The following is a 27684-nucleotide window of genomic DNA, read 5'->3' as shown; positions in this document are numbered from 1 at the left end:
TCAGCCCAGTACCCTGTCTGCCAGTGGCCAATGCCAGGTGTCCCAGAGGGATTGAACTGAACAGGTAATGATCAAGCGATGTCTCTCCTGACATCTATCTCCACTCTCTGACAAACAGAAACTAGGGACACCATTCCTTACCCAGACTGGCTAATAGCCCCATCTGTTGCTCATTCATGCGCCCTGCCACCTGTCTGTGGCTCAGGGTGCTGTCTTTGTAGCTCAGCCCTTCAGCCAGGTTGCTGTGCTTTTCCCCCCATCTGGGGGTTATCAAAGTCTCTCCATCCAAAATGACAATTTTCTCCCATGGCCTGACTCTGCCACTTCTATTGTGGCTGGAAGGGAAACTCAGGTTCACTCTCTGCAACAGGTTTAATCTCAGGGACCACCTACTTAGCTGCCAAACTCTGCATTGTTCTACCTGACTGCCATTTTCTTTACCCCACTCTGCGTCTCTCAGGCTTTTGCTCCATTTCCTTACTGGATAAACCCTTCCTCCAGGGCCTGCATCCTGTGTGATTGCCATTCCCACCCTGAGTTTACTTCCTTCTCTAACATCCAAAGCATGGCTGCAGACTCTCTCACCGTGGTCACTTTTCTCTTGCCAACTTCCTGGCTTTATACTAGCCCTGCCTCTTCCTTCTCAGCTGGGCTCCATCATCCATCTTTGGTTACTTAGGCCACTTACTTCCCCTCAACTGTGGTCTGTCTGCCTCACTGGTCCTTCCTCAGCAAACCTTTCTAGGCTAGTGTGTGGGGGGAGGGGAGATAGCCCACCCAACACAGACAGACATGATGCCAGTGTTCAAGAACCCTATTTTTGGGTCAGGGACAAGCTTGCTGGTTTCCTACATCGTGTTAAGTTTATGAAAATTGTTTGCTGCTCTTGATATTCGTTGCTTAACATCCCCATTGTTGTATATCTGACTCCTGAGACATGTAAAACAACTTTCCTCTTCTAGTGGTTTATCCTACACTATACTTACAGTGGCACGTAGAGTACAGACGCAGCATGGTCAGCCTGTATTGAGGTAGATAGCGTGTAGATGATGAGACACTCTCTAGGTAAGTAGAGTGCCTTACATGCCTGAACCCCCAGTATATATCCCACACAGGCTGTCCACATGGCCCAAAGCAATGCCACATTATGTTGTTATTTTTAAGAGTGTCATGTCCCACTGCCGGGGCCTTCCCATGTTGCTGGAGCTTTTTCCCTCTGTGTGTAACGTGTAGCTCCTGTAACCCACATGATGCCAGACACGTAGCTCTAGCTAGAGGTTACTTTGGGACAATGGGAGTCATATATTTTGTCCTCCCTTTGTGGTGAACAAACCAACTTATTTTGTTGTGTCTGCCAAAAATGGTGCCTTTCCTTCCATTAAGCAATAAGTAGTGCTAAGCAGGACAATGTCATAGAATCACAGAATACTAGATCATCGAGTCCAGTCCCCTGCCCTCATGGCAGGACCAAGTACTGTCTAGACCATCCCTGATAGACATTTATCTCACTTACTTTTAAATATCTCCAGCGATGGAGATTCCATAACCTCCCTGAGCAATTTATTCCAGTGTTTGAACACCCTGACAGTTAGGAAGCTTTTCCTAATGTCCAACCTAAACCTCCCTTGCTGCCGTTTAAGACCATTGCTTCTTGTTCTATCCTCAGAGGCCAAGATGAACAAGTTTTCTCCCTCCTCCTCATGACACCCTTTTAGATACCTGAAAACTGCTATCCTGTCCCCCAGCGAGGGATAACTACTATCTGTCATCAGTGAGAACAAGATCAATGGCGCTTTATCATTTTCCCATAAAACTTTCCTTTCACACTAACTTTTTCCTCATGATACAGTCAATGACTGGTGCAAGGAATAACGGGGGGGAAAAATACACCTCTGCCCCTACTTGAGCGGGTGCTGCAAACTGACTGCCAATTCAGCATGATCATATAGCTCCTGAATAAGCCTAACAGCCCATACTCTACAATAATTCTCCAGAGATTCTCTGTGTACGCTGCCAAAAGCCGTCTGGAAATCTATAGAGTTTATCACAGGAGGTGCTTAACCATTCCATGCTCAGTTCTAAAGAAGTCTAAGCACAACAATATGGTCTCACCTATATCCACCCTTCATTATAATGTTTTCCAGAAGAGCCTTTTGTTCCGCAAGGCAGAGGGAGGGCATCTGCTGTTCCAGTGTTGTCAGTGCTCTATGACATTGGATTTTCAGGGCCACTCATTTTAAACTGGGATGATTGCTATTCTTTAGCATTAATCACAAGGGAAGAACCACTGTTTGACAATGAAAAGCTGCTCTCTTCGTACTGCCCTCCATCATCCACCGTCAACCCAGGTATCAGCTGTCTGTGAAAATTATCCATGTTTCATGGATCAGATGAGAGTGAGGGGGGAGTCCTAGGCATTAACCCTCTGCACTTTTTAAAACAATAATTTATTTAATATTGACAGAATTATAGAAATTCACATGGCAAAAGTCTCCTCTTGTAACCATATTTTCTCCGTCTACTTGGGGCATCCCTTGGGTAGGTCACAAGGGGCCACTAGCTGGGCCACACCTTATGGGTTGAGAAGAACTCAGAATCTGTGGCAGTGAGGCCATAGCAAGAGCCACAGGCTGAAAGGAGCAACTCATTCTGCCTAGGTCCTGCTTTGCCTGCAAGTTCTGGGCATGGGAAGTGGTGCTCCCAGGGGTGATACAGCTGCCTTTACAGCAATGGCCCAGGAGTGAGTTGTGTGTGCGCAAGAGGGAACAGAAAATAAAACATCCTTAGCAGTAGTCACCCCACACCTATGCAACCCCTCCAGTTAGCTTTATCCACCAGCTCCAAACTCAGCCTTTCAGCTAGTAGCTCCTACAAGCACCACACCAATCTTGCCTGTGTGCCCACTCATGACTCAAGCCCTCCTGCAGTTTCTTGCTGTGACTCTCCACATTCCTCTGCTGTTACAAAGGACTGAAAGAGATTCAGGTCGACCACAGCAAGAACTCACCAGGTTTTGGGGTCCCCGACAGGACAAGGCAGAGAATCACCCTCTTAGGTGAAAATTTTCTCTATAAATTGTCCAAAAGTTATCAGGCGCATGGTTCTTTAAATGGCTCCAGGGATGGGGCTCTTCTTTCCTATTCCTCAATCTCTGATCTCAACATGCAACAGTTATTCCTGATACTCTACATTTCCTTCTTTCAAATTTTCATCTCATTACTTCCAGTTATACACCCTGAACAGTTGTTCTTCTGTGATGTTTACACCCACACTCTTCAATTAACCATAGACCATTATCCTATCCCATCAGTCATATCTAGCCTACATACTGTACATTTATTTCTTTTCATCTTTCCTTATAAGGCTCTATCAACAGTTAACAATATTTTGCAAAACACGGGGTATGTCTACACTACCACCCTAGTTCGAACTAGAGTGGTTAATGAAGTCATACGAACTTGCAAATGAAGCCCGGTATTTGAATTTCCCAGGCTTCATTTGCATGTTGCCGGGCGCCGCCATTTTTAAATGTCTGCTAGTGCAGACTCCGTGCCCTACACGCGGCATGAACTAGGTAGTTCGGAATAGGCGTACAGGTAGTTCGGAATAGGAAGCCTATTCCGAACTACCTAGTTCGTGCCGCACTAGCGGACATTTAAAAATGGCGGCGCCCAGCAACATGCAAATGAAGCCTGGGAAATTCAAATCCCGGGCTTCATTTGCAAGTTCATATGACTACATTAACCACCCTTGTTCAAACTAGGGTGGTAGTGTAGACATATCCACAGAGGCTACTGTCTTAATGGGACCAGTAACTGATTGTTACCTATTTCAATTTCCATCTGAACAGTACAGACATTGCATTTACTAAGTAACTAGTAGCAGCAGTTGTGAAACCAGTATGCTATCCACTGTTTCTTTCCTATGCAGGCCCAGAGATCTCTGCTTCTCTTCCTTGAACACCTTCCTCCTCTTCATCACTGCTTAGTTGAGCCTTCTGCAGAAGTCTGGGCCCTGCCAGGCCAATAACCAGCGCTCCTATTGGAGCTGTGATCAGGATTGCCAAGAACGCCACTGTCAGCACATCCATGCCATACTTTTCCAGCAGTTCATCCTGATGCCCTCTAGCTGTATCTAAGGCAAGGGAACCTATCGCCGCCTACACAGAGAGAAAAGCTTTGTTAAAAACACAGTGAAATGGAACAACTAACTCTGTGCATTTAAAGAAGGAAATGAAGGGCCTGGTCCTACACGTTGGCTATCTCTACACTGGCGCGATCTTGCGCCAAAGCGGCCGCTTTTGCGCAAAAACTTGCTGCCTGTCTACACTGGCGGGGAGTTCTTGCGCAAGAACACTGACGTTCTAATGTGTGAAATCAGTGCTTCTTGTGCAAGAACTATGATGCTCCCGCTCAGGAATAAGCCCTCTTGCACAACTGTTCTTGCGCAAGAGGCCAGTGTAGACAGGCAACATGAATTTCTTGTGCAAGAAAGCCCTATGGTTAAAATGGCCATTGGACCTTTCTTGCGCAAGAGAGCGTCTACACTGGCACGGATGCTCTTGCGCAAAGACACATGCCAGTGTAGACGCTCTCTTGCGCAAATACTTTAACGCAAGAACTCTTGCGTTAAAGAGTATTTGCGCAAGATCATGCCAATGTAGACGTAGCCTTAGAGTTGCGTGTGGGTGCACATGTGCATATCCATTCCATTGTTAGCCTGCTATATTCTCACGGCTGGGGGCATGCCTGCTTTTCACCCCAAATGGCTGCCATCTATTTACATTTCTAACACTCCCAGCACCATAAGATTGGGGCCCCCATATACAAGGTTAAGGTATTTGTCAAAGAATGGCCTTCATTCTATGTTCCACTGTAGGCTGCTGTTTCAAGTGGGGTGCGCCCTTGGCAATAGTCTGCCCAGAGAAATACTGCTGTCATGTTACTCCATTATGAGGGAAGGCCTAATTAAGGAGATGAGCCTACATTTTCAAAAATGATTAGTAATACCCCAAAGTCACCATTTTTAATGCCTGATTCAACCCTTTTCAAGGGGCTTGAATTGTACTTGGACACCCAAAATCACTAGCTGTTTTTGAGATTTTAGGTCACGAGTCTTGGAATAGGTCTTAAAAGGTGCAACACTCAGGGTTATCACATCTCTGGGGATTGCAGGCCCCAAAGGCCAGGGCCTTCCAAAGAGACAGCTTTGCCCTCGGCCCCTGGAAGCTTCACCTGGAGACTGTCAGCGTCTCCTCAGTATCACAGCTGCCCACTTCAATGGTGGATTGTCACTGACAGGGAAGGACAGGATCACTGGGTCCGTGGGCAGCGAGGATGGCTTCATGCTCCTGAGAGGGCTGGGGCCTTGGGCAGAAGAGCCGGTGTTGCCAGTCCTCAGTGCTGCCTGGACAGTGCAGCAATCCCCTCCTCCTTCCACTCCCACGCCAGCTCTCAAAGCCAGTCAGAGCACGTGGCGTGGGACTGTGGGGTGCACTGCCTGGGGCTCCAGCAGCGATTCTAAAGGGCCGGGGGCTCTAGCCACTTCCACAGCTGCAGTAGCATCAGCGTTGGCTGGGAGCCCCTGGCTCTTTAGAATCTCCAAGCCCCCTTTGCCTCCTCTCCCTCCCACTCATGTGGGTGGGCCTGGTCACAGAGTGGGTTTTAAACAGGTGCAGCCCTTGTGTACAGCGCCTGGAAAACCCTTCAGCCCAAACTAATGAACCACACTATGCAAGACAGGCCTATTACACCTGAACTGAAATTTCGGTTCCTGGCAGGTTCTTTTGGTCCATACTGATATTCGACACACACAATTTTTACACACTTTTCAGCCTCAACCTGTTTGTTTTAACACCGACAGCAGGCTTTTTAGATGGTCAGGCTTTACTCAGGACACCCAAACCTCTCTGGGAGGGGATGGAAGGAGAGGGGCATTCCCTTTTTTGGTAGTTGGCTTCCGGGATTCCTAGAAAGCGGCAGTGAAGTCCACACTCAGAGCCAAATACATATTTAGCATAGCTTTTTGCTGCTCAACTGCTGCCACTACGTCCTTTCACTTTTAAAGGGCAGATGAAGGGAAGCAAGAGTTGGAAAAGCAGCAGAGTCCTAAACTTAGCTTCAGTTATCCTGTAGGAAATCTCTCTGTACTGCCCTGGAGCTTACACCACAGCACATCCCCCAAATCCTGTGCTGCAACTCCCCTGCCCATTTCAATATGGAAACACAGAACTGATTACTTCGAAGTCCCCCACAGAAATCCATTACCCCTTCTCTTACTTAGGCCAGCTCAAATCAGGAATAATTCTACTGAGGTTGATGAATTTAGTTTGGTGTAAAACTGGTGTGAGAGGAGAATCGGGCATGGTGACTTCTATGATCCTGTCACTCCTCCTGTTGTCATACGCTACCTGGACAGTGGCTTTGGGGATCCATGCCAAGGAGACAAATATCTTCTCCTTGAAGTTAAAGCCAGCAAAAGACACCATCAGGAATGTAGCAGTGATGCGTACTATTAAGGCAATGCCCAGTGTGGCGATACAAAGCCCTACAGCAGAGACAAAAACAACTTCTTGAAACAGATCTGAGGAAGAAAGGGCTTTTACAACTACAGATTAACAACATCTTTGCATCAGTTTTCTTTTAAATTAGAAAAATGGGGTATAGGCTACCAGAATAGAACCAATACTGTGTGTTTGAAGGTATTTTATCAACCTAGATTTTTAGTGAATCAGTAATGTGGGAATCTTTAGGTGTGAAGGGTTTGCTTCAGACAACAAAGTAGATAATGCAAGGTGCTATCTTGACAGAGCCATTGTCACTTAAAACCACTTGCGACTGTGCATTTGTGCAAACGATGGTTTCAGCCACAGGGTCCAATCTGGCACTCCTCCCTCAGGCAAAACTCCCACAAAAGTCAAGTGTTTTGCTTGGGTAACACACTACTGAGAACTAATCCTGTTACATTGACTGGAAAACCCAGATTTTGTTCACAGCTTGAGGAGATGCTTAAGTCCTACAACCCAGCACTGGCAAACCTGACCTGCTATACACGTAAGATGCTAACTAGAATATTTGCTGTAGCATGTCTCGGGCAGGTAAAACAAAGGAAACAAATGTGTGTAACTACGTCATAACCTAGTGGTTCTCAAGCTTCAGCAACCTGAGGGGTCCCATTTTAATGTAAACATTTTTGCAGACCCCCAAACTCCTTCCTCCCCAACCCCAGGTCCTGCATCCACTCCGCCCCTTCTCCCAATGCCCCACCCCCAGCTTACGTCTTCCCACCCTGCTCCACCCCATCCCTCCTCTCCACTGCCTCTTTCTTGCCCCCCTCTATGGTCCTATCCCTCCCTCCCAGAGCCTGATGCATGCTGCTGAACAGCTATTCTCTGGTGTGCAGGGGGCACTGGGAGCGAGGGGAAGGAATTGAGGGAGCAAGGAGGACAAGTTGATTGGCAGTGCTAGTGGACCCTTTGGAGTGCCCTTGTGGATTCCTAGTGCTTGACAGACCCCAATTTGAGAAATTCTGCCATAACCTATTTCCCAATAGTCACTACAAACTGTTTTGTAGCGATTCTTTCTGCAGGATAGCTAGCAAAAACTCTAGTCAAAACTATTGGTCTTCCAAGTAGTCTTACCCACAGTTTCAGGCTTGAGAGAGAAAACAGATATTTCTGCTCCAATTAAACCAAAAAGAAAGGGCTGAAAGATGTCCCATGCAACTGCAACAATTTCTTCCACAGCCATCTATAAGGAAAGGGTGCAATCTGTAAACTTACAAAAATTGGACCTTGTAGCCTTAACATTTGATTTCATCACAACATAAAATGAGTCGGACTGACATGTTGCTCTGTGTCCATTTTTGACTGTGTTCTATTGCAAAAGAAATATTTTTAAAAGGAGCAAACAGTGATGCAGTGGGGTTGCTGAGATGCAGGCATAACTCATTATGATTTTCTGCCAAAATTATTTTGGTAAAGCTCTATTGCACTATGTTTATCCAACTCATGATTGATAGCAATTACCTTCCTTTTTACTAAATAGAGTGAGTAGAAGCAGGTCTGTGCTGCCCATTCTTTTGCCATGTGCTTTCTCATATAAAGAAGGGTTTTGCAGGTAAAGAAACAGGGAAAAGACTCCGTACTGGAAAGGAATTTGATGTTTCACTCAAGACAGTACATATTGTACCATGAGTAGGATATCGTGCCTCTGCAGGAAGGACTATCAAATCTCTGTTTCCTTATATGTTTACATTTCCAGGGACTAATTTCTTCTACATAGCCAGAAGGGATCTTGTATCTCAGCTATCTTTTCCCTATGTGGATGTGTTTTGTACAACTGCATCTAAACCTACATGCACATATATACAATTGTGTTCAAACTACATATCCCTGAGATGCTGAAGAACAAAGCTGCCAGATGTGATCACTGTTAAGGCTGATCAGCGTTTATGCCTAATGTTGTGTCCATTCAAACATTTCAGAGTTACAGCTGAAGGAGTTCTTCGTTGCTACCCCATGCACACTGACTATTTGCAAAAGCAACAATGTTCATTTGGCACCACGCTGCAGAACTAGTTTCTAAAACAAAACTCTTTTAAAATGACTCAAATAAAGGGAACAAAGCACCAGTACTTCTACTGGCAGGTACATTTTTCCTCCTTCTGTTATAAATTCTGGGTTCTTGTTTTTTCCACTCCAGCTCATCTGAAGGAGTGGGTTTTGCCCATGAAAGTTCATGATTCTCTCTATATTTTTGTTAGTCTTGGAGGTGTCACAGGACTAGAGATGTTAGCGAATAGTTGACTGGAATATTGATTACTTGCTTCCCCCCCTCCTTGCTGCCTCTATGAGAGGCAGGAAGCTGGGGTGGGGGGAGGAAGAAACAGGAGCTGGTGCTGGGGGGAGCCAGCTTAAAAGCCGGTTCCCCTAGCACCAGCTCTGCGGTGCCACCTGCCCGGGGTGTAGGAGGATAGCGGGGTAGGGGAGGCTGCTGCAAAGAAGCCTCTGATGGCAGTGGGCCAAGGCTCACTGTGGGCAGACGCTGCTCCGGCAGCAGCTCCTGTCTTCAGGGGTCCCCCTGCGGACAGGGCCTGCTGCTGCCAAGCAGCCCCTGTTCGCAGTGGCCTGGGCTGGCTTCTGTGAATAGTGGCTGCTGGACTCAGTGCGAATCAGGAATCAGTGCGAATCAGTTTACGCTGGTCCGGGACACTGCTCGTCTGCATTTTAACCTCCACAGGCTCTTACCGCATTTAAAAATACAGAGTCGCAGCATGGGTGGTTTCCAGAATTAACACAAGCTGGGACTACTCTGTCCCGGCTCCCTGAACTACCCTGGCTGCAGCTCTGCAGAGAAGTCCTTATCGACTAATCAGATAACTGCAATTTAACATCTCTACACAGGGCTACTCATTGTTTCCAAATAAAGGGAAATAGTCTTTAAGAAATACATCTACCATGTTCTAATAAGTAGATTTGGGCTTCCTGCACATGAGCATAGGCATTTGCCTTATAGCCAAGTGACCTAACTCCTGCCTTAAGAGATTCTGGTTAACACCTTCTGGACAACCGAGATCACAGTCTGACCTTGTGTGTTTCAAGTGACTTCAGCTGACCATGAGGTCTGGGTATCTAAACAGTCACCTTTTCACTGGACCAACCCATGCCTGCAATGAAGGCCAAGACCAACGTGCAGAGTCCTCCTGATCCGGGGAAACCAAAGTACAAGCTGCCGAAAACAGCAAATATGGACAGGCCCAACACAAAGTATGCTCTCCTCCATACGAGTGATGCCTAAAACCAGGGAAAATAATTTTTAAAAAGTAAATTTTTATTTAAAAGAAAATAAGAAATTGAATCAAGATGTACGAATTATAACTCCCAAGAACGATGTCAGCTTTGAGGGTGTTTTGTTTTTTTGCTTCTATACCTATGGAATTTTAATACCAGATATTCAATAGTTCCATTGTACTATCCATCAGAAATCTTTGAGTGCAAAGAGGCTTTTAAGCCATAGGAATTTAGAACACGATGTTCTATACAAACAATCTTACTTAATGGGAACCACTGAGTTAGCAGCATTTAATCATTGGTTGTTTCAGTGATGGATTTCTTCGTACTGATAATCAAGAGACAAAGGATGAAATCCTAGCCCCTGTTGAATCAATGAGAGTTTTACCAAATATCCCCAAAGAGACTGGGCAGCTTCTTTGTCCCACTGAAATCTTCAATGAGACAAGGAAGTTGCCCAGTATCTTTTGGGTTATTTTATAAACTCCTATTCCTCTAGTCCAAAGGCATTATGCAAACTGTAAACAAATTATTGTCCACTTAATCTTCAAGTCAACTACAAAGGTCTGGTGTAATTTACAACAGTGTAATCTTAATTTTTATTGAAGGCAAAAATACTTCTGAATGTTAAAATAATAATAAAGAGGCAAGTCAGTTAAACCCAGGAAACTCAGTACTACCATCATCACTTTGCTCTTAGTTCAGCATATTGTACCCATTTCAGGAAACTCAGAGAAACAGGAATTTTCTCATGCCCATCTGAGAAGCACATCAATTTAATTGATGGTTACATTATTGGCTGAAACTAGGGCCAGATTCTGTTCCTGCTGAGCATGAAAACTCCGAGTGACTTCAACAGGAATAGAATTGGGGGCTAAGGGTCTAAACTCCCAGCACATTGGAGCATTATGAAACGGCATGTCATTAACGTGAAAACAAACAAGTAATCCATTATAACAAATAATAAAATTTCACAGGATTCACAACTGTAGGTGCTAGACACATACCATTCTCTATGAAGTCATATCTACACTCACTCTGAGTTAGGAAATGGATTGTCTCATTCTCCTGCTAACAAGTCTCCACTCGTAGCAAGAGAACTATGTTTACCTCAGGTGAAATCTTTTCAGAAAAGTGTTTTTCATTTTTTTTTACCTGATCATTACTTGGGAAATATTGAATAAAAACTCCTAGAAGCCCACCAGCTGCTATGCCAACTGCAACTTCCAGCACCCCTCGGAGGATATTGTAAAGCGTGGAACCTATTCATGAATAGTAAAAGGGAGTTTAGACACAAGTTTTTACACGGTACCCTTCTCGTATTACCCACAGATCACCATCCCTCCTGCAAGAAAAAACACAGAAAGAAGTGACCCAAATGTTGACCAAGAAATAAGGACTGGCCTGACCCTCAGATTCATGGTAATATTGCAGTTTTAAACTATAAGGTGAGAGCTTCTGTTCTTTTGCACAGAGTGGAGCAAAGGAACAAGAATTCCAGGACCCAAATGCTATGCAAGGGCAAGAGGCGGCTAGCGGGCCAGATCTGGCCTGCCAAGTTGCCAAATCCAGTCTGTGGCCACCTCACAGGCACCCTTACTACAGAGAAGCTGCAGCCGCTTTCAACAGCAGGCTGCTAATTGCTATGCAGTCTGGGAAGGGAAAAAGACAAGCTTTGCACACTGTCCCCACCCCCTAGCAAAATCCTTCAGCTCCCATTGGCCAGTTTCTGACCAATAGGAGATGAGAAATGTTGTTGATGGCAGGTGCAGTGAATGAAGCCTTTTCACTTGCCCCTTTCTCGTGCTGGAGCAGAGCCATGTGGAAGCAGCCTGCCCAGCACACAGGCAGGGAGCCTGTCTCAGGTTCCTGCAGAGCTGCTGGCTGGGAGCCACCTAGGTAAGAGCCTTTCAGCCAGCAGCCAGAGCGTTCCTCTGACTCTTCTTCCCCTCTTCCCCCTCCCCCCAACTACCTGCCCCAAGCCACCACCCAAACCCTCTGTGTCCCCTCTCCCCACCTCCTCCAGGTCACAACTCCCTCCCAGACCCTGCATCCCCTGCTACACCCCTCCCCCAGGCCAGAATCCTTTCCTGCACCCATACCTCTCCCTGCCCCTGAATCCAATTCCCCTGCTCCCACATTACCACACAAACCTTCTGCACCCCCTTTCCCTCCTTTTCCGAGGTCACAATTCCCTCCCAGGCCCTACACTCCCTCCTACCAGTCAGAATCCTCTCCTGCACCCATAACCCTTCCTGGACCCTGCACCCCAAGATCCTACCCCAGGTCATAAACCCCTCCTTCACCCAAACTCCCTCTCAGACTCCACACCCTTTACTGCACCCCAGACTTCTATCCCAAGCTCCCTTCTACACCCCATCTACCATCCCAGACCCCCGCCACAGAAGTGTGGCCCTCGACCACTTACCAAAATCTTGGAGTGGGTCCCCATTAAAAATTATTGCCCACCCTGCTGGAGTGCATGCTCTCTCTGCAAGATTGCAGATATTCATCTGCAGGGCTTGACAAATAATGCAATCTACTCACCCATGGCGAGTAGATTGCAACCCGGAAGAGCCGGGTTCAGGCAATCTGCGCATGCGCAGAACGATCTGCGCATGCGCCAATCACCAGACAACGCGGCTGGCAAGCAGGGCTCGCCGCAGTTCGGCAAGCCCTGTTCATCTGCACTAAGTATGGTTGAAACTTTGGTCTTTTCGGTGGGGATAAACTCAATCTCAGGGAAAATACAGAACTGAGGAGATATTCAGGCCCCAACATGGACATCAGTGTGGGAATTAACAGTGCTTACGACAGCACTGATTTTCCTTTCTGCTTTCTAAGAAAGAGCTTAATGTGCAGTCTGAGTGGAGAGAGTCACTGGCAGCAGGGTTTCTGAGCAAGCAGTGCTGACAAAGGAAAACAAGACAGGAGGTGTAGCATAAAAAAGCAAGGTTCTCTAACATGGACAGGGCTAGGGTTAGTGTGCTGGGAGGCAGGTTCAGAGGGAGGGCAAAACTTCTCTCCCTCCTTCCCAGCAGGCCAATCTGGGGAGCAGGAAGACACTCCATCCCTAATACCTATCCTACATGTTACCTCTAAGTAGCTGCAAATGAGGGTGGGTGGTAGAAGATATAACACGGTGTGCAGCAAACCACTGTTAGAATTCTCAGGGACACCAGTAAGAGCTAGCCACTTCCAACACTGTCCTCGGAAACTCTTTCCCTGAGGCATTCAGAGAGGGGCTTTCTGGGCACAAAGTGAGCTATAAGGGCTGGTAAGTTTTCTGTTTCAACCAAGACATAACTGGTTTTTACTAAAACTACTCATTTGATTTTTTGTTGAAAGCATGGATTTGACCTTCTAATAAATATCAGTTTGTCTAATATCTGGGAAGATGAAGATTTACTCAAATGACTGTCTAACTTCCTATGGGCAGCAGGGAGGGAATGTGGGGAAAATGCTAGCAGAATTGCTTGCCACATCTACTTATTCAGATTAATAAACAGAATGGAGACGGAGTATTAATAACTTGTTGAAGGTCACCAGCGACTTGGTGGCAAAGTTTAGAGCAGTATTCAAGTCTCCCAGATTCCAGCACATGCCAAAATGCTTTCCTGCATTTCTGATTCATGTCAAACTTTGCTAAATAAATGCAAATGGATAATTTCAGACATAATTATTATCTGAGTCTCCAGTATATAAATGGAGTCCCTATGGATTTACCATTAACTGGTCATAACAGAGTCCTTAACATAGTTTAGTATTTGCCCTTGATAGTGGTGCCATGTATGGATTAGCTAATACACCTGTGGAGAAGGCCATGCCCAAACACGTGTTGAAGCCGGTGATGGCCAGGATGTCATCAATGCTGCCAGCTGCCATTAGCAAGGTCGGGACACCCTTTTCAACCCCATACCCTCCTGCTTGTAGGATCAGCATAGAAGGGACCACAACAGCAGGAGAGACAGCCCCTAGGACAAAACTGCACACAAACAATGTCATTCATCCCGTCTTAAAAATAAAATACTCAGCTGGAAAATCCTCCATGGCCCTTTCATCTTTAAGCAATATAGATACAGAATTTGTCCCATTGTGTATTTACTTTCACAGCCCCCTGAATATCAAGACAAATCTGTATAAATCTACAGTCCACTTCTGTCACCTACCCAAATGAGTGACATTAAAACAAGGGGCTTGACAGAATCAGAGAAAAAGCACCTGCATAGTCCTGTCTTTTGTTTCACCCCTCCCACAGATATTGTAGCACATGTAGAGGACAGATCATATACTAACACTTGAATTTAATGAAACAACTGTTCTGCACGTGGCTCTTTAAGGGAAAATTCTGCACCCCAGGATTTCCATATCTTAACAGTGAACCTGAGAACTTTTTGTTTGTTTGTTCTCATAGGCTAGAACTCACTTGTCTATGAATACCTCCCCTTCAAAACCAGCTGCAGAGCCTGGCCCAGCTTTCACAGCATGTTACCACAGCAAGACACACAAGTGACTGGTACTGAACCTGTGTCCACTGCCTGGCATTAATGATGCACCAGCTAGTATTAAGCCATGTTGATTTTTTATAGAGGAGAAAAGAGAATAAATTACCCTAATATAAATCCCCATTGCCATGGCAAATGCATGAGTAAATGGGCAAAAACAGCAGCTGCACATGTCTCAGAGAGGCAGGGCCCGAAAGAAAGCCTTAAACAGACTGCCTTTAACTTCTTCAGAGCCTGAAATATAAACATGTTTACATATTAGTAACATAGTCCCTCAATTAAATACAGAGAAACACAGCTACAGCTCTGCTATGGTTTATTACTGAAGTCCCAGTGACATGGCATCATATAGTACAGTCTAATTTAAAAGCTAGGACTTAGGAGATTTTAGTGGGTTGAGCCCATCTTTGATCTAGTCTTAGCTTTGGACTCCTTGCGTCTGAAAATGACCACACCACAGAGGGAAAAGAACCCAAATAGGGAACTTGACAGCCTAACTGTGTGTAAAAATGAACCCGAACACAGTGTTTTAAACGCTTCTTAAAAGAGTAGGATGCTACATTGGAAAACAAATATTTTAGGAAATAACAATAGAAATGTTTCAAACTGAGATTTTTTTCTGGAACTTACTATGAGTTTCCTCAGGAAAAATCTAATATATTATTTTGGACACTTCCTATGCAGCCTTTACCTTGATTAGGAAAAATCCCTGAGTTTAGGTAGACTTAGCTAACACGTGCAAGTTATGCCTGGCCTACACTCTACCTCTGTTCGAGCTTAGATACAGGGCAACCTTGTACAGGGAAGCTTGAATATACAGTAGTTGTAAAGTAGGCACAAGCCCCCTTTTTTCTTCCCTCCTTTATTTGCATTGAGGTTATCAAGTTTTGCAGTGGCTAAGGGAGGGATCATAAAAATATCATGGAATTTATTATTTACCAGGACTGAGGTCATCTGTCTTTTAATCTAGGGCAACTGGACTCTTCTTTACAATTTATATCCTCACATAAAACACACACAGATTTTTTTAAAATTATTTCTTGCATGGCTTCCTTTCACCAGAGTGTCTTATCAGAAAAGGGTTTCTCTTCTCTTCCAGGTTCTGGATTCCTGGATTGATTATTTTTAGGGCTGTCAAGCAATTAAAAAAATTAATCGCGATTAATCGTGCTGTTAAACAATAATAAGACTCCTGCTGGCCCCGGGGCTCTGCGTTGCGCTGCCCCTTTGAAATGCTGCCACTGCGTTTCAAAGGGGCAGTGCTACAGGAAGCTGGGGTTAGCTGGGGACTCCAGCTGAGCCTGGGCTCCCATGGCACTGCCCCTTTGAAATGCCTCCGTGGTGTTTCAAAGGGGCAGCACCAGTGAAATGCCTGTGATTAATGCATTAAAAAATTAATGCATTAATTGTGCTCTGCGTTAATCACAGGCATTAATACACAGCCCTAACTTTTTTACCTCTTTCTCCCTTTGAATGATCTCTCAGCAAGACAATAAATTTTATAGAGAAACTTACTAAACATATGGCACAGTTTACACTACTTGAGAAATCAAGATAAAGGGCATATAACAACTGAGATGTCTGGCTCATAAATGAGAAATTTATTTATTTACTTAGTGGAATAAAAAATCACAAAAGGGACTGTGCTCACCAATCCTATGTATCTAGCTGACAGGTTATAGATATTCAGAATATTCTACCTTCACTGATAGAAGAATAATATCTTACTGTATTTTTAACCACTCCTAATGGAAACAAGGCTATAAAATTCAAAACTTACGAGCTCTAACAGTTCACATAGTATTAATTTAAAGAAAACAGCTGATCAAATCTTCTGATGCTGTTAATGGGTTGTTTGCATGTTTTTACACCAGAAACATTAGCTAATGTACCTTTGGATCAAGGCCAAGCCCAGCTCGGACCAATATAATGGAAAGGGCAATATTTCTCAGCACTGCAGACCAATTTGTATTTATCTTGACCATGTCACTGATGAATGGGGTATTTCGGATGAGAAAACCAGCAAGCAACATCCCTAAAAAGACAGAAGCCAAGAGAGATTGCAACTGAAAAATTAGAGGACAGGAAGCAAATTAAAAACTGAGCAAGACATTCCAAGGCTGAGTTATTGAGAATGATGTGGTTTGACTGACCCATCTCAAAGTGGTGGTGAATTCAGCACAGTTGGTGAAAAGTTGGCTAATAGGTCTTATATTAAATGTAAAATTGTCAGCAACAGTTTTTTCACACTCTGACCGACAAAAGCTTTAATGACAAAAGTACTAGTGTAGACACATATTAGGCATGTGAGTGAAGTAGACAGAAGTAGGATGTGTCTACACTACCACTTATGTGGCAAAACGCACATCGCTCAGAAGCATGAAAAAAACCATCCCCGAGTGACATAAATTTTGCCAGCTTACGTGGCAGTGTGCACAGATCTCCTGCCAATACAGCCACTGTTACTTGTTGGGGTGGTTTAAATATGTCGATAGGAGGGCTGCATCAGCACACCTGTGCTGCTGTAGGTCTATACTGCAGACATAGCTCTTGGCAAGTACTCAACAGCCAGCAGCGTCCACTGTTCTCAGCCTAAATGGTGGTGATTGGGTGCTATCTGAGCTCCTTTGAAAATCTGGATATATATATACCTCCAGTGAGATGGCTTTGCAATTATAACAGATAGGTATTTTTCGGCACAGGCCTGCCATGCCCTATCTCAGCGCCTGAACCTTCAAATATTTAATTCTGGCACAGAGCTTAAAATTTATCTTATGAAATACAAAACCATAACAAGATTTTGTTTTTAGTCAATACAGTGCTCATGTTGCTCACAGATTGCGGCCTTGGCTATGGCTTTTATTTGACCTGGAACACTTCTACCTGGTTGGTGCTATTTATTCTTCTTCCCACGCCCTCTAAGAGAAACAAAGGGAGCACCATGATTAATTTGTGATTCACTCTGACAATTACAGAAGCCAATGGGCTGGAACACTGGCCATAGTCTCTCCCCATTGCTTTGGCCATGTTATATGGCTTGCATAACTATAGGGTTGATTGCTCCCTCTGAAAGCCATCTCCATTGTAATCCTCTTCTCTAATCTATGCAGGGTGGCATAGAGACCCCCCTCCTCCCTTCATAGCACACAGATGCCCTGCAATATAACCACATGTAGCTGATTTGCTGGTGAATCCTCCACAGAACCGCACTGTTAACATTAAGAAGTGGGAGGGCCACCTGCATTAAACTGAATTCCTTCCAAAAGGGGTAAATCAAGAGGCAAGGATGTCCATGAGTTAATATAAGTCCTTGTATTTCACTACCATTTTTCGTGTGAAAACAAAAAATATTTCATATTCCCTTCTCCCTCCTTGAAATCTAGATTTTTCCCCCCAGATTTTCCTCAAATACTAGGAATCTTCAGTATGAAGATTATCAAAAGCATCTCACAGGCATGTGCTATCCTTCTTATGTTTTTGTTCTTCAGCATTACCCATTTGATGCCTAAGTCATAACTTTTGAGCAAAGGAGTAATTTACAAAAGTAAGAAGAATCAATATGGTCAGAAACAGAAGCTCAAACTACCCTTAGAAATAAAAAGGGGTTAACGTTGGATGACTTTCTTTTTCTTATTCACCTGAATCTGTTCCTATTTATGAAACCAGATTCATGTAGAACAAATTCTGAACTGATACATCAGACTAATTTATTATTTTCATAATCTCAGGGGGCCAGATTCTGACCTGCTGCTTAATGATTCTCTGCAAGCATTCCCATTTTCATGTCAGGGTAGCAAGAGAACTGATCAGAAAAACACTGATGGAATGTTTTCCAATGGAAAATGCACTTCCATCGAAACTGAAACACTTCATGCTATTGGGTTGAGTTCACTAACATTTAGAAAAATGAAAAAAAATCAGACAACACTAATAAAACATCCCATTTCACAACATCTCATTTTTACATTTTTAGAATGACACGTTTCAATTTTTTATTTTGAAACTACATCTGGTTTTGAAGTTTTTTGTTATTCTAAAATCTCTCTCTCTCTCTATAAAAAAAGTTCGTCCTGCCACGCAACAGGTTGATGTCATCAGGTTCTCTGGCCATGAAATTGGCCAGAGAAAGGGGGATTGGTAAGCATAGCGAGGATGGGACACAGCACACTATTATTTTATATAAAAGAAAAAAGTCATAACATAGAAAGAAAACGTTTTGATCAATACAAAAAGGAATGTTTTGGGAATTCTTCTTCATGGTGAATTTGGAACAGGCTGGGTTTCATTATTATTCAAAACTAAAACAAAATTCTGAAGTTGTTCATTGACATGGGATTGTTGAGTCATAGGTAGAATAATCTGAGCCCCAGTCAGCAATCATGATGACAAACTGGAGCCAAGATAGACAGAAAGGAGAACAAACAGACTGCTTGGGAAGAGAGATTTTTAAAGTGCTGGAAACTTCCTTTTCAATCATTTCCATAGTCTGAATGAGATACACACAAGACAGCTCAATAGTAATAATCCTTATTATAAATGCGTTATTAGCCGACGACCTAGAGGTGTGGTTCTTGCTTTAAGTGCCAGAGATCCTAGATTCAAATCCTAGGGAAGTCACAGTGGCAGGAATGAAAGTTATAGAAGAGATATTAAATCTGGAACATTAGGGCTTAAAGCCAATCTCTCTCAGGTTACGTCTAAACTACAAGCCTCTTTCGAAAGAGGCTTTTTCAAAAGAATCTTTCGAAAAAGAGCGTCTAGACTACAAGCAGATTTTTTACAAAGTGAGCCGCTTTTTTGAAAGGGAGTCTAGACGCTCTTTTGAAAAAGCACAGTTTGCATTCAATAGTACCTTTTTTCAAAAGAGTACTTTAGAAAAAAGGTGTTATTCCTCGTAAAATGAGGTTTACCACGATCGAAAAAACAGCCACGTTCTTTCGATTTACTTTCAAAAGAACACAGCTGCAGTCTAGCGGGACACTGGACTACATGGATTGAGCCTGTATGGGAACTGTGATGTTCCTAAGCAAATCAATGCAAGAATAAAAAGAGGAAGAATATATCGTACAATACTTACCAAGAAGGGGAGGCAAAGGAGGCAGTGTTGGTATTTTAATGAGCCCAAAAATTTTACCTCCAATGACAGCAAAAAAGAAGAGAAACAAAATTCCAAATACATTCCCTCCTGGAAGACACTCACTGCCTGTGATGGACCAGACCACAGCCCAGACAAGAATTACTGTTGCAACTAGAACAAGACAGGAAAAATGAATTTAATCTCCTCTAAGGAATGGCTTAGTTCAATTTAGATTTACATTTGCTTGATTTTAGAAATAAAAAATTACTTTTTATGTCAGTTTAGCTACAACAATCTTTGATGTTCTTTGAGCTGGAGCTCTAATTTTGTTGATGCTAAATTCTGTAGTAAGTCACAACAGTGTATGTATGCACTTAGGGCCTTTCATTTAGTTTTTATTTTATTTAATTTCCAGGAATTTATCAGTTTATTATCACAAGATCAGGTGAAAAAAATCAGTGCAAAAGGTATTACTTGTTATGGGTTAATTTCAGGGGTTTATTTAGGTGGACAGAGACAGGAGAAAAGTATTCAGCAGATTAATGTGGTTTGCTGCAGAACTCAAAATACAATCCCACCTCTGAGTTTAAAAAATCAATATATCTTTAATCCCCAAATAAAACTTTTCATTTGAATAAACAATGTATTGCTGTAGGCTTAGAAATATTAGCCTATAAATATTTACATTTAATAATTGGGCTACCCCGTTAACTTTGTCCTTTTTTTCTGTTTTCATTTTTAATAACTTTTGGATACTTCCTTCTGTTCTGAAATGTATCCTGATACAGATTTTCATTTCTGTCCCACTTTAGGTGCAAAATCTTTAAAGCATTATCTGCTAACAGCTTGAAATGCATACATGCTAGGCATGCAATTCATCAGTACGTTCAGATGCACATACACTTCACAGCTTGTGTGCGTGCTTGCCTGCTTTTTTATTGTATCTTCTAATTTGGACTAAGCCATAGCTTTCCTTCAACAGGCAGGTTTGCATATTAATGGGCTACTGTATCATGGGAATACATAGATCTCACACAATGAATTGTATTTTCCTAATAAAACAAGTTATTTTTATATATTTGAATGATACAAAAGTAGGGTGAAAATCAAACCTGAATAGTATTTTTTGTAAAATCTAGAGAATTTTTCATAAAAATCATTTTAAAGTGAAAATGAAGAGTCTGCAAGGTGCTATGGGAGCATCTGTCTCAGATCCAGAGAAACACTTGAGTACGTGTTTATATTTAAGCAGTTAAATAATCCTTTTAACACACAGCTTGCCTGTATTGTGAAGTCTTCTGCCATTTGAGGAATGTACCAATCTCTTAGGCTACATCTACACTGGCACCCTTTTCCGGAAATGCTTAAAACGGAACAGTTTTCTGTTATAAGTATTTCCGGAAAAAGCGCGTCTACATTGGCAGGATGCTTTTCCGGAAAAGCACTTTTTCTGGAAAAGCATCTGTGCCAATATAGATGCGCTTTTCCGGAAAAAAGCCCCGATCGTCATTTTCGCAATCAGGGTTTTTTTTGCGGAAAAGAAATTTGGGCTGTCTACACTGGCCCTTTTCCAGAACAGTTTTCCGGAAAAGGACTTTTGCCCAAATGGGAGCAGCATAGTTTTTCTGGAAAAGCACTGACAATTTTACAGTAGATTGTCACTGCTTTTCCGGAAAAGCAAGCGGCCAGTGTAGACAGCTGACAAGTTATTCCGGAAAAGCGGCTGCTTTTCTGGAATAAGTGGCCCAGTGTAGACACAGCCTTAGTGTACATTCTGGCACGGTCTATTGCTGTTAGAGCAGAGCTCAAATTTCATTTTGAAAGAATAAAAAAATTGCAGCTAGGTGGATATAAGCCCTGGATTCTTCCACTATGAAAACAATTCCCAGTGTATGCACCTTTGTTAGGGATCTCCGCACAACAGACTGCAGAGCAGAGAGTTTCCTCTGACACATCAGAGAATCAGGGGAAATTACAGATATTTCATAATTTAAAGGTAACTTGTTCTTCCTGGCTCATACTTCTGGTCCTGCAATCAGCTAGGGAGAGCAAACAAAGATGGACACAAACAGAGGAAAAATCCCAGGATGATCCACCCCTCTTGCACCACCTTCTCACAACCCTAACAGGAGAGTTACTTTATTTTAAAGTCAGAGTTTCTTCTGCCGGTCTCAGGCTGCTGGAGGAAGAATCAGAGGGGTAACAAATATACTAGCTTTTGAGTTCAGAGTGGCAGAGCAGAGGATGGAAGGCTCTCACGTATACTTTAAGGCTGCGTCTAGACTGGCAAGTTTTTCCGCAAAAGCAACCACTTTTGCGGAAAAACTTGCCAGCTGTCTACACTGTCCGCTTTGAATTTGCGCAAGAACACTGACGATCTAATGTAAGATTGTCAGTGTTCTTCCACAAATACAATGACTCTTCTGTTCGGGAAAAAGCCGTCTTGCACAAATGCTTTTACGCAAGAGGGCCAGTGTAGACAGCTGAGTACCGTTTTGTGCAAAAAAATCCTGATGGCGAAAATGGCGATCGGGGCTTTCTTGAGCAAAACCACGTCTAGATTGGCACGGACGCTTTTCTGCAAAAAGTGCTTTTGCGCAAAAGCGTTCATGCCAATCTAGACGCTCTTTTCCACAAATGCTTTTAACGGAAAAACTTTTAGCCTAAGAGTGTCTTCACGTGGGCAACTTTGAATGCTTGGCCAGCCAGGAGTTTTTAATCTTAATGTGAACTTCCATAACAGGTCAACTTTTTAACTGAATGGGTCATTCTGCCTTTGGCCAGGATCCTAGCTTGCAAACTCTTTGACATGTAGCACTACACTGAGACCTAAGTAACAAAAGAAGGTACTTCTGCACGCTAGTGTATTCATGACCTGGTTTCAACACAAGCCATTTATTTGGCCAGAAATTTAATTATTTTTAATCTTCTTTACAGTTCACTTGTGGGTGAGAGCATTCAAACTGGCCGAGGAGTTCATGCTTCTGAACAGAACAATTTCTAATATGAAGGAAAGCCAGCTATTAAGACAAGAGGAGCAGGGCAAGGGGTAAAGTAAGAGATGAGAAATTCAAGTCAGTCCTTGTTCTACATAAAAACTCTTCTATCAGTGCACCTAAAGATTTGACTGACGGGTCAAAAGGAACAGTTTCTGAGTGTTTCTTTGCTGTTTAAAGAAAAGCTGTCAGCTACCACATCTAGCCAACTCAATGCTGGCATGTCTACTCTGATGTCAAAGAATTAAACATTTTGCATCTTCTGTCCCTTACATACCATTTGTTACTGTTCGGGCAAGAAGGCCTTGAGGAGGACAAGCAAATATTCGCCTCAGTTTCCTTGAAGGCTTTGATTCTGTCAGCGGTTCCTGAAGTTGCCTCGCACAGTTGTGCAACAGAGCAGTTTCTTCCGTTTGTACATTTCCGTCTGTGCCTTTGCAGTCCACGACAGCTACCTCCTGGGTTAAAAACAATTGTTAATGCAATTTAACAGCTGGAAACGTACAGTAACAGGCAGCAGCTGCTGCCAAGCAAACTTCCTGTGGTCCACAGAGAATTTCTGCAGTAATCTTAATTGTGTGGCTATTTGTAATATTTACATTTATTCACCTGACATTTCAAACAGTAGTCAGGACCACTTATTTCAGGCAGGTAAACCCACAAAGGAAACAATTTATAGAATATCCGTGAATGTAAGAAACCAAACCGAGGGGGTACAAGTTCCCCTTTTAAAACTAATTTCCTTCAATATGTTGATGAATCTGGAGAAAGGAGAGCTGCCCTGGATAACCCTGTACTATGAGAGGCCTGAATACAAATACAAATGCAATTACCTGAGTTTTATGATTCATGGGAATAGTGCCATTTTCCACCTCTATGGATAGCTCTGGCTCTTCACCCTCCTCCACAATATCCTCCTTCGCCATGTTGACAAACCTACTAGAAAAAAAAACAACAGTGGTTTTGAAGAACAAGCAGAAGCAAAACTAGATCTTGTATATTTGCCTGTTTCAGGGCCTTTTCTCCCCCACTTGAATCAATCAATCAATCAATCAATCAATCATTTCCTTCCTTAAAAAAGAAATCCTCCTGGATACCAGCAAATGTACATTACATATTAAAAAATACAAAATGAAGCTTTACTGTACATGTGCATCTAATTTATACCTGTTCATTCTTTAAAACAAAAAACCCTACGTTAGAAGAACAGCATTGAGATTGCCATGTCAGGAACTCAGAAGTGGAAAAAGTCATAACTATATTTGTCTGTGCAATCTCAAGTCATTCCCCTGGAGCATATGATTCTAATAAGTATTTTTTCCCCCTCGCAAAAATATTAAGAGGAAGAGAATCAGATTTTCCCGTGTCTTATCTGGATTTCTGGTTCCGCATGAATAACGAACATATGATGTGGGAGGCAAATGGAACGTTCAGAAAGTTAAAACCAAGCAACAAACAATTTTTAATAATGCAAATGTACAGATGGCATTTTCCCACAGCCTAAACATTGGCCAAAATGAGGTTGTATTTCAAGAGGGTAGTAAAAGGTGCTTTCGCTAACTATTAAGTTCCTACTCCAAACTGTGTCAGAGCTATTTTAAAAAAAAGTCCTTAAGAATGGCAAAACCCCATTTGAATTAAGCTTTCAAGTATTTCTTGATCCCTTTTTACTGTCCTCATCACATGTGGTATATGAGCATCTCAGAACAGTTACCTAATTACAAAAGAGCAGCCTGAAGGATTCCTTCATTTTCAGCAGCGTTCATTTTATTAAGCATGTCATCGCATGCACCTCTCAGAATTGCCACCAGTCAACAGGTTGGCACAGTTAACTTTTGCGTGGGCGGAACATTCCATTAGAATGTTCTTCTTCTTCAAAACAAACAACAGAGAGAGGGCACGGACTCCGATCAGCGCAACGAGAGATCTCCCAGCGCTTTCCACAAGGACAGATTATTCAAAACAATCTTGTCTGCTCCGTGGGTACCTTGACCCAATGAGGAGGAGCTGGGAAGGTGTCTATGGATCATTGATGGAATGCAGTGGGTATCGTCACCCTGCTCCGTCTCCTTGCAGCCGGTCTGTCAGTGCTGCTCTTTACTCACTTGCGAGGAATCCCAGTTCAGCAAAGCAGCACACTCTCTCTCTTCTCAGAGGCGGTCTCCAGGGTTGTTTGATTCCCTGCAATCCAATAGAAGGAGACAAACTCAACGCAGCATAAAAGTCTGCTGGATTGCACTGCATTTTAGGCTAAAGGTGGGAACGTGATGAAGCATGGCTCTCCAAGGCCACCCTATCTGAAACCCAACTCCTGTCAGAAGACCTTTTCTCATGATCTCCAGAGGCGGGGTGGGCTATAATTTTAGAAGGGGGAACCACTTCATACATTTTTTTAAAGTGGCCATGGGCCACCCTGGAAGAGGTGGGGCAAAGACACTTCTATGCTCCTCCACCCATAGACCCTGATGAGCCTGGAGGTGGGTGGAATGCATTGCCCTCTGTGCCTAGAGAGAACCGCCAGCTGTTCTGAACAGTTGATGGTTCCTTCTAGGCGCCTGTGCCCCTGGTGGTGGGAGGAGACTTCGTGCACTCTCCTGTCCCCAGGTCTTGATTGACCTGGGGGTGGGGGTGCGTCAGGATGGCCATGGGCCAGATCAACCCGCTTGGTGGGCTGGATTCAGCCCGCAGACCCTTTTTGGCTCACCCTGTCCTGAGATCTCTTCCAACCCTATAATTCTAGGAAATGAGAGACCTATCATGGAGCTCTGGTTCCCTCTTTTTTACACCCTTCTCCCTGGCAAGGTTCTGTGGGCAGAAGTCTCTTTCTACTTAGCCCTTATATATGAATGTAATAAGTAAAAATCCAATCCCAATCCTGTGGAAATTAGTGAAAGATATCAGTGCATTCACTGGAAGCAAAATCAGGATCTAATGCACATTTACCCTATTTTCTGCTATCGAAACCAATGGGCGTTCCACACATATCTGACATTGTTTTCTGGCACACTGAAACTGTACACACTCTCTGATAACTGGTACTTTCTGCACGTCAGCCCTTTGGGTGTGAATGGCAGTATCCAGAAATCTATCAAATAATTTTTGTCTGAATTCCTGCTTCAGTTGAAGTGCTCCCAACTCAAACTCAGAGTGGGCTGGAGTGCAGTCCTTTGAGCCAAGAATTGGCCTTCTTCAAGATACAATAAGTTTGTAACTCCCAGAATTATCCATCAACCTCTCATTTGTAATGTTGACACACCTGGAAAGGACTGGCATAGCGAACAAAGGCAGATTGTTCCATTGCTTTATTAAAAAACTGGGTGTTTGTGTTGAACTAGTCAAATAGGAAACCTATTTTAAAGGTGAGAAAGACATCCCTGAAAATATATACCATTTTTACATGTTCTACAATAAGACAATGTTTTTGCTCCATCTCTGTTTTCCCTTTTGTTTTCATATTAACCCCATCAAGCCATTTTGTTTTAGTTTACGATGCCAGCTTTCTCCGCTATCAGCATTTGTACCACTGTTCGTAGACCTGCGTTGTTGTGGACTTTTAATAAAGCCACTGTGTGTATAATTGATGTTTTTGTTTTTATTCTTAGATATATTGGATGAAATATTACTCCCCCTCCATTGAAGTAAACAGCAAAACTTCCATTAATTTAAATGGTATTAGGATTTAATCCACTATTTTTAATGTTAAATTACAGACTATGAAGGTATAGATTTTTGGAAAGAGATTAACTTTACCAATCCCTCACGTCTTCTCTTTTTAGATAATTTGCACCATTATTTTTTTCCATTTTTTCAGTGATGGAATTTACTAATGTTGCTATTTTCTCCTCAGGCTACTTAAAGACTCTGAATTCAAAGACAAAAGACAGCACTGGATCTGTAATTAAGGTCTCAACCCAGCAAGGTGAGTTGTATACATGGCATCCTGACTCCAGAACAATTTGCTGCACTTTGCAGGATCAGGACTAAAGTTACTATTGCACAATACTAACGAATTGTCCTACCTAACATCAGGACCTCAGGACAGCGTCCAACAGACAGACGTCCACCTCACTACGCCTCTGCTTTACAACATGCCATGCGGCCAGCGATCTCAGGGGAGAGGCCGCGGATTGGTGGGACAAGGCGACTCCACGCTGGAAGGGAGACACAATGGACAGAGGTCCTCAACCTCAGTGCAGCCTCCAGTAACATGAAGAATAAGCCACCCGCTCGCACTGAGGCGCAAAGCCGAAGGGGGCTTCTTACATTCAGTCCCAGGCAAGCTGAATGAAGGCGCCCACCCGAGTCAGAAATGGCAGAAGCCACGCACATCATCTGGGCCTGCCTTTGGCAGCAGCACCCGTCTGCAACGCACGGGAGACCAGAGCAGCTGTGCAAACCCAGCATTGCTCTGGGCAGGGATGGAGGGGGGGGGGGGAAGGACAGGTGGGGGGGTTACCCCGGGCAGCGTGTGTGTGCGCGTGTGACCAGCTCCATTCTGCCCTAGCGACGCCAACCTTGCTCCCTCCCCGGCAACCCAGAGACAGGCTCAGGCAACGAAACCCCTCGCAGCACCCTAGGGCCGCGCCGGGATGAACCCATCACCCCGCCCCCCAGCGCTGCACCTGTGCCGAGCCTGCAAACACCTACCTGGCCCCCGCGGCGGGTCCTGCTTCGCACGGCGCCCGCGGCAGCCCACGCGGGCAGGGCTAGTCGCGCAGCGCGGGGCCGGGCGCACGATGGTCCCCGCCGGCCGCCACTCCCCGGCTCCCGCTCGGCCAGTCCCAGCGGCGGCGGCCCGGCCGCCAGGACAAGCCGGGAGGGGGGAGGGCTGGAGGGGGAGGAGAAGCGCCCCCCCGCGGCGGGGAGGCAGGGCGGGCCGCATAACGGGCCTCCCCCGCCCCGCCAGGAAGGGGCGGAGACGCGGAGGCTGCAGGCGCCCTGGCCCGGCTGCAGCATCCCACAGGGACAAGCGCGTGCTGGGGGGGCGCGCCTGGCTTCCCCTCTCCCAGCCAAGCCCCCCCCGCCGGGCCCTGTGTCTGCTGGAGGGCAGGCAGCGCTACGGGAGGGCCATGCCCAGGAAAGACACGCGGCACCTCTTGGGGGTGGGGTGGTCAGTCCAGAGCCAGGGACTTTGCGATTAGCCCCGCCCGCGTGGGCTGCCTCCGGCGCAGCGCGACACAGGACCTGTTGCGGGGGCCAGGTAGGTGTTTGCAGCGGGCGGGGGGACTCGACTCAGCACAAGTGCAGGGCTGGTGGGGATGGTGATGCCTGGCTGGTTTGGTAAGTCCAAAGCAAGCGGGGAGGGGGGGAGAACTG

At 44.4% G+C, this 27684-nt stretch overlaps 1 protein-coding gene across 8 annotated transcripts; it reads right to left on the bottom strand.

Moving 5' to 3' along the window:
- Positions 1–3522: 3522 nt before the first annotated feature.
- Positions 3523–27298, bottom strand: SLC9B2 (solute carrier family 9 member B2). Of its 8 annotated transcripts, none has more exons than XM_075929675.2 (13): positions 27016–27296; positions 24474–24549; positions 23202–23304; positions 22646–22826; positions 19373–19543; positions 16188–16330; positions 14402–14529; positions 13600–13775; positions 10946–11052; positions 9644–9793; positions 7640–7748; positions 6410–6546; positions 3523–4159 (listed from the first exon to the last, which is right to left on the bottom strand). In XM_075929675.2, the coding sequence occupies exons 3-13, from the start codon at positions 23292–23294 to the stop codon at positions 3923–3925; spliced, it is 1632 nt and encodes a 543-aa protein (XP_075785790.1). In that variant the 5' UTR covers positions 23295–23304; positions 24474–24549; positions 27016–27296; the 3' UTR covers positions 3523–3922. The 8 variants fall into 8 exon arrangements, with proteins under 8 accessions (XP_075785790.1, XP_006126950.1, XP_075785791.1 ...); XM_006126888.5 differs by lacking the exon at positions 27016–27296 and adding an exon at positions 26388–26518; XM_075929674.2 differs by having other exon boundaries at positions 3524–4159; positions 23202–23307; positions 27016–27295.
- Between the last annotated feature and the right edge of the window lie 386 nt (positions 27299–27684).

This window comes from Pelodiscus sinensis, chromosome 4, assembly GCF_052426305.1.
Source record: "Pelodiscus sinensis isolate ZL-2025 chromosome 4, ASM5242630v1, whole genome shotgun sequence".
NCBI lineage: Eukaryota > Metazoa > Chordata > Testudines > Trionychidae > Pelodiscus > Pelodiscus sinensis.
Note: the sequence above shows the minus strand (reverse complement) of the source record. Positions and strands in the feature narration are given on the sequence as shown.

What these genes read in the sequence shown, in the direction of transcription:
- SLC9B2 (XM_075929676.2), bottom strand. Translation starts at nt 23,294, where the DNA reads ATGGCGAAGGAGGATATTGTGGAGGAGGGTGAAGAGCCAGAGCTATCC. An exon ending in CCATGAATCATAAAACTCAG is followed by an intron (nt 22,827 to 23,201) that starts GTAATTGCATTT and finishes TTTTTAACCCAG; the next exon opens with GAGGTAGCTGTCGTGGACTG. An exon ending in TCCTTTGCCTCCCCTTCTTG is followed by an intron (nt 16,331 to 19,372) that starts GTAAGTATTGTA and finishes CTGTCTTTTTAG; the next exon opens with GGATGTTGCTTGCTGGTTTT.